A 13,478-nucleotide genomic window follows, 5' to 3' on the forward strand; every position below is an offset into this window, starting at 1 on the left:
TGTCATAGTAGTACACATTCATGCATGGCTGATTCAGAACGAAAATGGTGAACATCTGGCTGCCAACATGGCACCGGTGACCATTTAAAATATTTTGTTACCACTTCTTATGCATAGATGGTGGCATTGACATGGGGTTGTCAGTAAAACGCTATGTGCCCTATTTAATTGTTTTTTGATGAAAATTATAAATACATATATATATATATATATATATATATATATATATATATATATATATATATATATATATATATATATATATATAAATGTAGTGACATGTACATAATGACCAGACTTTATATTTAGTTGCATGTCAGGGAATTGTTTGTTAGTCAGCACTCTGATATTGATTTTACTGTCATAGGTCATGTGTGTATCGCTTATGTCATAAGAACAAAATCGTAAAATGAGATGCCATTCACACATGATATGTTATAAGGTGCAAAATGACTAAGATTTTATTGTATCCAGGTTAAATGTACATCGGTATCTTGCAAATGAAAATCATCATTTGAAAATTCATTCACTGTGAGTACAAATGACAATCTTATAGCTAGCATGACTTACAAAAGTATTATTAAAGCAAGTTATTGCTGTCTATACTATTTACCCCACAAAAATCAATTACAATTACATCAGGCAAATAAATAGAAGCCCGGGTGATGAGTAAACACAACTGGCAGTGAACAATAAGCTCATTCCTTAAACTTACCAACAAGATATCAAATAAGAAGATTATTTTATTACAAAGCAAGCCAACCCTGGAAAATGACTTTGCATTCTTTAAAGTGTGCCGATTTTTTTAAAGTCGTCTGACTTTAGTTTGTTTTGGATTCTTTTAAGTGTGCCGATTTCTTTTTCTTTTTTTCACAAAGTTGGCCGACATAGGGAAGCTAGCGTTGATTAGTTTTTACCTGTATTAATGGAAATTTTGAAAATAATTGAAAACAATGGAGCAGTTTTGACACTATCTAGTGCATTGTATACCCATATCAATATAAGGCTGAATAGTAAATTAGCTTTCAATACTTTCATCTAAATGTTCCCTCGCCATAGTTTATAGTGTTTTATTTTTCGACAACAGCATTGTATAATTCTATTTCGAGTAAACAAATTATTATTTCTTCTTTACACTTGATAATTTTTTATTCTTTTTCTGCAAGTAAAACTATTTTTTAATCATGTAATGCAACTCTGATAAAAAAAAAGGAAATTTTTAGAGTATGGCCAGTGACTTTTAAGGATTTTGCACAGATTTTTACTTAGATAAATATGAAAATAATTTTCTTAACAAATTTAGTATGTTGTTTTTATGGGGGGTTGGGGTTGAGAACAACATTGTTTCAGATCTTGGCTATGATAAGGGGAGCAAAGAAAAGATTGTCTTGGATTCCTGGAAATCCATTTTAGTCTGTGTACAATCCACCCCATTAAGGGACTGTGCTCAGATTTATGTAGTTTATTTTCCTCCTTTCAGATGCTGAGCGATACTCTAGACTTCAGCGCCTTGTAAAGCTTTTAAATGAGCGTGCTCAGAAGCAGGAGTCTAAAAGTAAACAAGAGACACAAAATATGTTGGATGACCAGGTCACCAGAGAAAAACATGATGATGGACATACCCAACATGATCAGCCCGTCAATAAAGGACATGATAAAGGACATCCCCAACATGACCAACCTTTCACTGCAGAGCCAGACAGTAATCAAGAAGGCAAATCAGCACCTTCCCAGCCAGAAGAACCACCTGTTGTAAGAGTGGGCCCAGAAGCAAACAGCAGCATAGAGCCCAGAGAAAATGAGAAGGATACAGTGATGGAAATCCTCCACTTGGTCAATGAATATTCAGGCAAACTAGAGAAGAGTTCGATGGAATATGCTGCCTTGGCATTGTGGGACTTTGCAGGGCAGTATGTATTCTACACTACTCACCAGACATTCTTGACCAGTCGTGCTATATATCTCTTGGTTATAGACCTCAGTCAACAAGTAACAGACCTCATAAGAGATGACGAGTGTTTCCTTGATAAGGAGGGGATAAAACTATGTAAAGTTCATGGTAAGTAAAGCATATTTAGCTGAAATGGGGGTTGTAGGGGACAGACAAAGATCCATGTACCTAAAATGTCAGAGTCAGAACATTTTAAGTTTCATATGTAGAAAAGAAAGAACCGTTAGCTATGAGGTGCTATTCTGCCCACATGAAAAATTACACACTGGAATAAGTTGAAAGAAAGGCATTTTTACAGCCAGTGTGTGAAACTACCACCAGCCCACTGATTTGCTACTAGGTAATTTCTTGGCAGACTGCAGTAGAAAATGAGAACCAGTCCATCTGAAGATTTGGATATTTTGGCATATCAAGTAAATTAATCTTTAAATTTAATACTTTATTGTGTTAAAAGAAATAATAGAATCCATGTGAAAAATTACAGCAAATTTTGTTTCTGTTGACCACTTGCATCAATAGAGTATATGATCTGTGCTAAAATTATTACGAAATTCAGAGAGAGGGATCAGGTGAAGTTGTTTGCGGTGGCAAAATGCACAATGTGAAGAAAAATGGAACTGTCTTGTCTTGTTAATGAAATTTTTTTTAAATTGATAAGTATGCAGACGTGCCAACCCTTGTGATTTTACCGTAAGTCTTATGGAAATACAGTTGTTTGCAGTAAAATCTGTATGCTGCCTTAACCTTGTTTGTATCAGATCCAGGCTTTATAGTAGATTCAGGTAATCAAACTAACATTACCTGAGTAATTTAGATGCTTTAAACTGCGTGTATTTTGTGATGCTAAACATCTGCATGACCAAGTTGTTGTTTGTTTTTAATTAGCATTCAACAAGTGACATGTCAGGATGAAAGGGACAGTAAAGCATTTAAAGCTTTTCAGTAGTACAGAAGAATTAAAAGGAATATTCAGATTCTTGAGGGAAAAGTCTGGAAGGGCAACAATTACATTTAGTTGATATCATTTACTGATTGGAGTATGTCACATGCCGGGAAAGATGAAATACAGTTTGTGAAATGTAGTGGGGGTAATGAAGGTTCAAGTAAACATTGCAAAGTTTTGAGTTTAATATGGTCTTTACTGTCACTGCACCAGTCTTGAATCACACTAATGGACTGCTTAATTCATTTTTTTTCAGCTTGACAATAGCAGTGCGTGATATTTTGTTAAACATCACTGAAAATTGGTCTAACATATCAGGAACAGGAGGTGATCTTATTCAGGAATTTACTGTTAAAAAATGAATGTTTTATACTTAATTAGAATGTGCTGAGTTCAAAAATGAACTCATCATCATGATATATTTTCAAATAAATTTAAAGTTAGCATGCAAACACATGCACTGTTCACCATTAACAATATTAAACTTTAGTCCTTCTTGCAGAATATTGACCTCATATTTCATCCTGCAATTTGCATACTTGTTACAGATGGATGAATAGAAATGTTTGGTTAACATTCAGCTTCAATATAAAGTTTACTTTTTCTTTTTGTCAGGTACTTCTGAAGCTCATTTTTTTTTTTAAGTCCCCTACGCCAAACATTTTTGCATGAAATACCATAATGATGAGTACTAAAGATGTTAAAATTATGTTACTTTAAAAACCAATAGTGTATATTCACTACTTTGTTTTTATATATACATGTATTTAGTTACAGGGTAGCTTTGGCTATTAACTTGGTGACCATTCAATGACTTACTATGATCTCTGTGGCTGATAAACTCTCATTGGAGTAAAGGCCTAGTTAAACTTAGACCTTAACTCCATGAGGTCTCTGTGATATGCCTACGAAGTGGGTGGGTGGGTGGGAATCCTTACAATAAGAATAGGGATGAAATGCAGACTCAGATTTAATTTTCATCTGGTTTATTACCAGTCACAAACTTGTATATCATTAAAATTTCAAGACACAAATATCATGTGCAACACTTCCAAGTAATAATGCATTGATTTAATATTACTGTGGTAGTGTTCAGTTAGACAAATCTAGGTAATTCAGATAACAGGTGTTATGATAGAAGCTGATATTATCATTTATAAATGCCAAAAAGTTGAATGTTACGATGTTATATCAAAGTATTGCTTAGTGACAGACTTCGAAACATTAGCTAACATTTCATTAAAGTCATATAGGTTAATTTGAAATAGATCCTCGAGAAACACTCACTGGTTCTATATTCAAGCCCACACTTATTATTATCAATAATATTCTGATTATGATGATTAGTATTATTATTATTAAATTTCCTATTTTTATTGAATTGTAATAAACATTATTATTTGAACAAGGTCTGCAAGAAACTCTTGATTTTACTTCACAGGATCATGAATAAACTGATCATGCAAATATTTAGCTAAAGTTGCTGATTTAAAACATAGAAAATGAATGATTACATATCCTGGACATTTTTCATAAATCTATGTAGTGTTTAAAACATAGTTTTAGACTTGTCCAAAATTTACTATACCAAAACGTTATTTTCTTAGCATTTATTTATGTAGATATCGTGAAATAACTATGAAAGCTCATTCATGGAAAATAATAAACAAAAGAGTTATCTGTTCTTTGCAAACTGCCTTAGTAGTAAAAAGTAGTAAAGATTTTCCCACGCTCTGTCTAAACATACAGAGCTCTTAACACGACCCTTGGAAACCCGAACAGGTCCCAGCAGAGATGTTAACAAGTCTTTTAAAACTCCTGCAGAATTCTCTATAATTCTGCTCTTGGCAGGGAAAATTGTGCCGTTTGCTGGGTAGGAGCCGCAAGGAAAACTTCTTAGAGCTCGCACTTGTAGAGGCAACCGTACTTTGCTACCAATAGCAACAAAACTACATCTAAATGAATAATTGTAATTAAAAGCCTGTATAACGCAGAGTACATGTATTAGATGAGTGTGCATACGACAAATTATTTCTGAATGGTCACAATTTATCATACAGATGAATGTTTAGTTTTATAATGCGTGATGTCGTAAGCGACCACTAACCTTTAAGCAAGATGACAGGGGAAGTTTTCAAATGTGCCAAATTTGGCAACAAGGCTAATATCTAGGCATAAAAACATCGTGAAATTAAAGAGTAGACGATGGTTTATGATCAGTTTGTGTGATAATATGAAATATACCCTGGAATCAAATCAATCATCATTTGCTTTTGAATAACAGCATGTATTAATGAATAAATTAATATTGACCATCAATGTTGACAACACCACAGGGGCTTTTATTATTGCTTACAATGTACCTGTCATACATGTACTATAAAATAACTGTATGACAGGTACATTGTAAGCAATAATACAAGCCCCTGTGGGCAACACCCACTCACCTAGCTATGATGTCCTAACCCCATCTACAATGTAGAGGCACCATTATTAGTACTACCACTCACGCTGCTTTAACACTGAAAGCTTTACGATTAATTAACTTAATTGGAAACTTTTTTCAAATTAGGAGCAAGATTTCCTGTCCATCATATATATATATATATATATATATATATATATATATATATATATATATATATATATATATATATATATATATATATATATATATGAAATAATAATTTATTAAACCACAATTACCATTTTAGAATTTAGTTATAAGATAAGAAAAAATTCTCATTCAGATTATCATATTGGTTTTTGCTTTTTTCAAAATTTGATTCTCTAATTAATACATAGCTAGAGTAATCTCTATGTGTGGGTTTATTATTGGGATCATTTTGGTGTGTTTGTTTGTGTCTGGGTCTGTGTTGTTGGGATTCCCCTGCAATTTGCCTCCTGTGCCTGACATTGTCCAGGTTTTATTTAGTAATTTTAGTAACAGACTGCTGATTGGTGCTGACAATTTCTTTTTAGCTATTGGGAGCTTTCTAGAGGGTTGTTTTCCATTGGATGCTGTTTTTCTGGTGGGGAATGTTGTTTGAGACATGGGGTCGGGTGTGGACTGTATAGTCTTGCTGATGGAGGAAGTATTCATTTATTCTTAAGATATAGCAGAATCAATTTGTATTATTGTTGTGTTCAGTTTTCATTTGGACTGGAATTTATGCAGTATTTATTATTATTATTATTATTATTATTATTATTATTGTACACATACACTTGTAAAGTTGCTATCTGTTCTGTCTTCAGAGATGATTGAAATATGGCTGAACTCCATTCATTCCTGTGCAACATCATCACATTCTGATATCCCACCTGTGATTCTAGTGGGAACACATGTGGACAAGATTCCAGAGGTATGTATAGATGATATATATATAATAAATGACTTTGACACAGAGCTTAATAATCCAGTGTATATTAAACAACTTATTAACAGTGCAAATTCTTATATGATTAGAGGACAGGCTATTTTTATCTTGCATTTTTGTGCAGGGCACTAATGTCAGCAGTATTGGCAGTGTCAAATTATGTGCAAACTTAAAAGTAATTACATTATGCGGACATGTGCCATACAGTATATTGTTGAGGTAGGGCATATTCAGAATTCAGTCCCACCCCCAAGCCAACCACAAACTGGTCAGGGGAGGTCAAAAGTCACCCTCAATTGTTTTATAAGTTTTGAATGAATTCAATGCACATTTGTTATGAATCATGAATAGATGAATACCTAATTATGTAACAGCACTTTTCATTGGATGCATCCATTGGATCAAATATTGTAAGCCAATGAATTTTTTGCTTTCATTTTCTCTGAATCACTTGCTTCAATGATAGTGTTGACATCAGGCAATTCAAAACTATGAACAGTCCTAGGCTTTTTTGGGCCTTTCCGACAAATAAATTGAAATCAGTTGAAGTGGGCATAATGCCTTCTGAGGTCTGTAAGACTAGGCACATGGTGTATTTTTGGGATGTGGTTTATCCAGCTGCCCAGAATTGTACTAGTCAGTTTTGAGAAGGTGAATTTCTTTCTGTCAGAACACATTTCATCACCTTCTATTGTATTTCTACTGAGTGTAAACAACCACAATCCCATGGTAGATACATTTATCATGCCACAACACAGTCCCAAGATTTATTGCATTTTTATCTTGCAAAGAAAAGAAAGCCAATCATTTTATCTTCCAACAGTTCCAGATTTAATTACGAGAAGCAAACAAGTGTTTGTCCTTAAAAAAGCTTCTGATAAATTCAGAAGTTGATCTAGCTTGATCTCATCATACAAAATGGACCCACATCTTTTTAGTCAAGTGTCCAGTGAATTAGCTATTGAATCCAAATGGTTATCATGTTTGAAACAGGGATCTCATTGGTGTCAAATTAATTATCCCAGAGGGTAATAATTCACTGGACAACAAATTTTTACAAAAGTCATGTTACTGAAATAAAATTAGTCAATTCTTATCAATTGTTATGTGCTGAACACGAATATGACAGTCAAATTGCAAAATTGGCTCTAGTTTTTTTGTAATCTGCAAGAAATTAATGTTTACATAACGAAATGCATTCCAATAGTAAAAGGTCAACTGTAATAGCCTACCTATAAAAAATCAAGTCATTGACTACATCTTAGATTTCTTCGCCTGTCTCTTGTACAGCTGTTCGGGAGCATCTCTGAGGAGTGTCCAGCAGTAGTCAGCCAGCATTGTAGTGGACCATTTTCCCTGGTATCTTTGTTCCATTGTTGCGATATCTTGATGAAAACGTTCGCCGTGTTCATCACTAACAATACCACAGTTGCTAGGAAAGAAATCCAAATGGGAATGAAGGAAGTGAATCTTTAGAGACATATTGCAGCCAAGTTTCTTATACTTCATCAACATGTCTTCTACTAGTTCCTTATAGTTTTCTGCCCTAACATTTCCGAGGAGGTTTGTAGAAACTAGGCGAAAAGCATTCCATGCTTGTTTCGCGTCACCTTCCAGCAAGTTGTTGAACCGGTCATCTTTGAAAAGCTCTCGAATCTGAGGACCCACAAAAACTCCCTCTTTAATCTTTGCTTCGCTGAGTCGAGGGAATTTTTCATGCAGGTATCGGAATGCTGGCAAAGTCCGGTCAATGGCTTTCACGAAGTTCTTCATCAAACCTAGTTTGATGTGAAGGGGTGGTAGCAAGATTTTCTGAGCCTCAACCAGAGCTGGGTGTTGGATATTCTTCTCTCCAATGGCTACATTCTGCCTGTGAGTCCATTCCTTCCTCATGTAGTGCATTTCCCTTGCTCGGCTATCCCACTCGCATAAGAAACACATGTATTTTGTATATCCTTGCTGCAGTCCCATTAAAAGGGCAACTACCTTCAAATCACCACAGAGGTGCCAGCTGTACTTGTTATACTCAATGGAATTCAGTAGCTGCCTTAAGTTATCGTATGTCTCTTTCATGTGGACAGCATACGCTACTGGAATAGATGGAAGAATGTTTCCATTGTGCAAAAGCACAGCCTTGAGACTCAGTTTCGAAGAGTCCACAAATAGTCTCCATTCTTGTGGGTCATGAGTGATTTTTAAAGCATTCATGAGGCCCTCAATATCGGAACAGAATATCAGATTACTTTCCTTTCTGAAGAAAGGCTCCAATTGCTGGTGGCGCTTTCGATATGCAGTAATTGTGACATCTTCTTCTAGAAGATTCCATTGTTGGAGTCTTGATCCTAGCAATTCTGCCTTGTTCTTTGATAAGTCCAAATCACGAATCAGGTCATTTAGTTCTTCCTGTGTTATTCTGTGTGGGGTTGATGATGCACCACAGTGAAAATCTGGATCACTGCATGCTGATGGACCAGGAGAAGAACAGGTCGACTCACCTTTGTCTTCGTCAGATGAATCAAGAGAATATTCTGCTGGAGGTTCTGGAATAGGAAGTCCCTCACCATGTGGAACTGGTCTCAATGCAGACGGAATGTTTGGGTAGACTATTCTCGACTTCTTTCGCTTCGTTATTCCGCCGGAAAGAGGAGGAACCAAGCAGAAGTAACAGTCATTTAGGTGGTTGCTTGGCTCTCTCCACACCATTGGGACTGCAAACGGCATTGATGACCTTTTGCAATTCAACCACTGTGAAAGCTGTGTTGTACATGTAGCACAGCATATATGCGGAGCCCAAGGCTTGTCTTGGTCACCAACCTTGCATCCGAAGTAAAGATGATATGCCTTCTTCACTTGAGAATTGATACTTTTCTTCTGGTTGGCAAATGTCACTTCCCCACAAATATAGCAAAAATTGTCCGCGGTATTAACACACTTTCGAGGCATTACTGTTCTTTATTGTACGTAAATGGATAAAATAATAAGTTTTATGTAACAGTAGCTTGAACTGTCTCGCACAACGTCTAAAATATTTTAAATGCTGAACCTATCTGATTGGGCTTTATATAGTACACTGCTTACGTCAGCTTCAGCAGCCGCCTGGCATTAGTATAATAGGCCTACACATGTATAGTACACTGCTGACGTCAACTTACTTCAGCAGCCGCATGGCATTAGTATTGCATTGCATCAGAAAATGATGCAATCAACTGTGGATGATGTGAGCATGATGGTATTATGCAATGTTACATCATTATTCCGGATGTTGCTGCAGTCCTACTGGAGAAATTTACACAGTGAAACATAGAAAATGAGGTATATGAATATCTTCAAAACGAGAGCCAATACAAATTTTTCACGGTTATATTCGTGTTCGGCACACCAAAATACTACAGATTAGGGCCTTTTCAAGTCAGTAATGATTTCACTGTTGACCAGTGTAACATACCTAGGAATGAACACTGACTATAAATTAACTACTGTGGTAATGCCAAGTAGGTGTAATAATACTTGAAAGGTTTCTATGTTATGAATCTGGACCAAGCTAGAACAGGTTAATGAAGAGACATAGGCTAATGCTATTCACTTTCCTATTTTAGCGAAGCAGACTTTTAATAGAAAAGAAACAAAATTAGTTGTTATTTCCATTTAATAGGATCAAAATTGAAATCCTGACTTTGATAATTGAAAAGAAGCAAACCAATTATTAAAAGCAATAAATCCTAAATGTAAAGGAAAAATGATGAGCTGAAAGCTGAAAAAAACCCACTGAAAATGTTAATAGGATAAAAATGAAATGTTGATAGGACAAAATTATCTCTGCTTTTGGCCTGTATATAGATATACACTTAAGGTGTGTTGAATACTGGCAGTACATTCTCTTCACGCTTAAATGCCTGGTGACTAGGTACAGACACAGTTCATTGATTTAAAGAAATCAAACTCTGATCACTGGCCAGTTAGAATGAACTATTCCCATGTTATCAAAGGAAGGAACCAAACTCTGGTCACTGGTCACTTTTAATGGATTATTGCCATATTAACATTGAAAAGAATCAAACACTGGCCACTTTAAATTGATTATTGTGATATTAACATGGAACGAAATCAAATACTGGTTACTTTGAATGGATTTTTGCCTTGTTAACATGGAAAGGAATCAAACACTGGTCATTGGTTACTTTGAATGGATTATTGCTGTATTAACATTCAGATGAGAATTGTAGCAGAAAATTAATTGACATGTGGTTGCTGTATGCATTTGTTTGCATTGTTTTGGTTAATTTCATAAATGCATGATTCTCCTTCAAATATGTTCCTCAATCACATTACATTAGGAATATTATATTGCTACCTCACAAATCCAGCCTTACTAGATGGCAAAAAACGTCTTATCCTGTCTATGCTTAGATAGACAAAGGGCAGTAACTCTTGACCATTACCTCCCCTTGATACCACCATGTGTCAGCAGTTTTTAGCTTCGCTGTGTGCAGAGCACGCACAGAGCAATAGCCTCCAAATCCAGTCCTTTTTTGTGTTCCTATGGGCCCATCTAACATTCATTTTGGTTTTATTGTATGGATTTATTGATCTTCTGCAGGATGTATGCTTTATTTTACAATTTCAGCCAAATTTTGAGTGATTTGTCACTTGCTGGGACCTTATCTTGTAGGACCACCATCCCAACCCGCTGTTGTTGACTTTACGCAATGTCATTATGAGTTAGCATTTCTTTGACTTTATTTGTATTATAAAGCTCTTACTAGTGAAATTCTTTAGTGTGGCTTGAAAATTTATACTTAGTTTATTCATATTTCACATTGTTTTGATAGAATTACGGTTTAAGTATTAACAAAGCGTAGTGCATAAGTTTTAATCAGGTCCATAGGTTTCTGATACAACACATCACTGATCTATTAGTTATGACAGTGCTTTTTAGCGACCCAGTAATGTCAACACATTACTTGTTTCTGCTTTCTTATGTCATTTCAGCAGAATATCAATTAAACAACCTAGATGCAGCTAAAGAGCATGGAAGTCTAACATGATTCCTGTTTAGTTTATATTATGTATACACTGTTTCTGTTTTGCAACATCTATACTATGTAATCAGTGGCAGTATGGGGTGCTGTGTTAATTATATATAAATTTCTGATCGGCTGTTTATCCTATTAGCTGGTTAGTCAAATACTAATTTGCTGATCTATGCTTTGTTTTCTCTTGTGTTGTTTCAGGAGGAATGTTTACTATGCACATAACATGCACGTGCACAGTGATCGTTCAGTTCGGTTTGCAGGGAAGGAAAGATGGAATAAATCAAGGGAGACAACCTACAGTTCACTGTTGGTGATACCAACGCATTGGGGAATATTTCCCAAGTTTAGGCAGCCCAGGTGGCATAAGCTTCACCCAGCCCAGCCCCATATCCAAGCATGGCCTTTGGGCCTGTAAGTCTCGCACAATGGGGTTAAGGATAGGTCTGTTGGATTCATGATGATAATACTGCTGCACCAACACCAGCTGTCCACCTAAAACTGGCAGTTCAGCCATCCCAGCATAATAATAATAATAATAATGACCTTATTTAAAGAGGGTAACACAATTAGCTCAAAACTAATCTACCTTGAGGCCCTCATACCAATGAATTCATTTATTTAAGCTGCAACTCTGAAGCAATTGGATATATTGGGTTTGGAAGAAAGAAATAGAGTGGGCATTTCTAATCTCAACTGTAATATTATTCCAGAGCAGAGTTCCAGAGTATTGGAAACTTTTTTTAAATAACTCCTTATTTGGTTCGGGAATTTTATACTGTTTGGTAGACATGGATCGCAGGTGGGGAGTGTTACCAGGTAGCCTATACTGGAATAGTGATTGTAAATATTCAGGAGCACTATTATGAGATATCCTGTACATTAATTTGGCTTTTCTCAAACAGATTCGGTCTTTAATAGGTAATATTTTTAACCTACCAGTTAAACTTTCCTTACTTTCTTTCTGGATTGATATTAGCCCAAATGCTCTTTTTTGAAGATGTGCCAGCTTTGCTATGTTTTTATCATTTGAATTACCCTATACTGTACTACAGTAGTCCAAATAGGGTTGTACGTAACTGTTATAAAATAGTTTTCTGTGCCTTTCAGGGAGAAAATGTCTTATCCTACTGAGAAGCCATAAACTTTAATTGACGTTTTTACTGATATGTTTGATATGTTCAGTCCATGATAGGTTATTATCTACCAGAACACCAAGTAGTCTATCATGACAGACCATTTGCAGATTTGTATACTTCCATGACAGACATAGTTCATCACTATCAAGATTTGTCCTTCTTTGCCGTGTTGAGATAAGTAATATTTTAGTTTTACCAGTATTTACCACCATGCCATTACATGTGCAACAGTTTTCCAGTTTGTTTAGTGCATTCTGTAAAGAAATTTCGAGCTCATGCTTTGTGTTTTGGATGTCTGACAATGTTGTGTCATCTGCATAGAGATCTGTAGATGATATTGAGTCCCTTAGTAAAAGTGGTAGGTCATTAATAAATAAAATGAATAGTAATGGACCTAGAACTGAGCCTTGTGGTACTCCATATCTAATTGTTTCAGGTTCAGACAGAACATTATTTATGTAAACATGTTGTGTTCTCTCATTTAAGTACGAAGTAAACCATCTAAATGTTCTTTCATCACACTGGTAGATTTTCAGTTTCTTTAAAAGGATTTCATGATCCACCATGTCAAAAGCTTTCCTGAAATCTACAAATACAGTTCCTATTATTCTACCTTGGTCAAGTGCTTGACGCCATTTATCACTTAGGGAGATCAAGGCAGTCTCACAGAAATGGTTCTGTCTAAAGCCTGATTGATTAGGGTGTAACAGCAAGTGTTTGGTTAAATATGACATGAATGAGTCATGGACATGTTTTTCAATCAATTTTGACAAGTTTGGTAGTATTGAGATTGGTCGGTAGTTATCAGCATCATCCTTAGAACCAGACTTGTGAATAGGAGTTACTTTTGCAGTTTTCCATATTTTTGGGACAGATGAGGTCGCAATATTTAAATTAATTATGAATATTATGCTATCTACAATAGCAAAGGCAGTTGATTTAATGAGTCATGGACCGATCTGATCAAGTCCTGTAGCTTTCTTGGTATCAGGTAAACTGAGACATTTTTTAACATAGTTTTTTGACACTGGTGGG

At 35.4% G+C, this 13,478-nt stretch overlaps 1 protein-coding gene and 1 long non-coding RNA gene across 2 annotated transcripts in view; both read left to right on the top strand.

Annotated features, from left to right (window-relative positions):
* LOC149787107 (uncharacterized) overlaps window positions 1-13,478 on the top strand; it is a 458,590-nt gene that overhangs the window by 330,183 nt on the left and 114,929 nt on the right. The window lies entirely within an intron of this gene.
* Window positions 1-13,478, top strand: part of LOC149787114 (uncharacterized) — a 67,766-nt gene that overhangs the window by 10,022 nt on the left and 44,266 nt on the right. Inside the window, exons 3-4 of the mRNA XM_089978078.1 lie at window positions 1,481-2,059; window positions 6,153-6,259. Coding sequence (XP_089834204.1) covers window positions 1,481-2,059; window positions 6,153-6,259 — 686 coding nt within the window. The remainder of the gene's footprint in view (window positions 1-1,480; window positions 2,060-6,152; window positions 6,260-13,478) is intronic.

The sequence above is a fragment of the Sinohyriopsis cumingii genome, chromosome 12 (assembly GCF_028554795.1).
Source record: "Sinohyriopsis cumingii isolate HCF-2022 chromosome 12, ASM2855479v2, whole genome shotgun sequence".
Lineage (NCBI taxonomy): Eukaryota > Metazoa > Mollusca > Bivalvia > Unionida > Unionidae > Sinohyriopsis > Sinohyriopsis cumingii.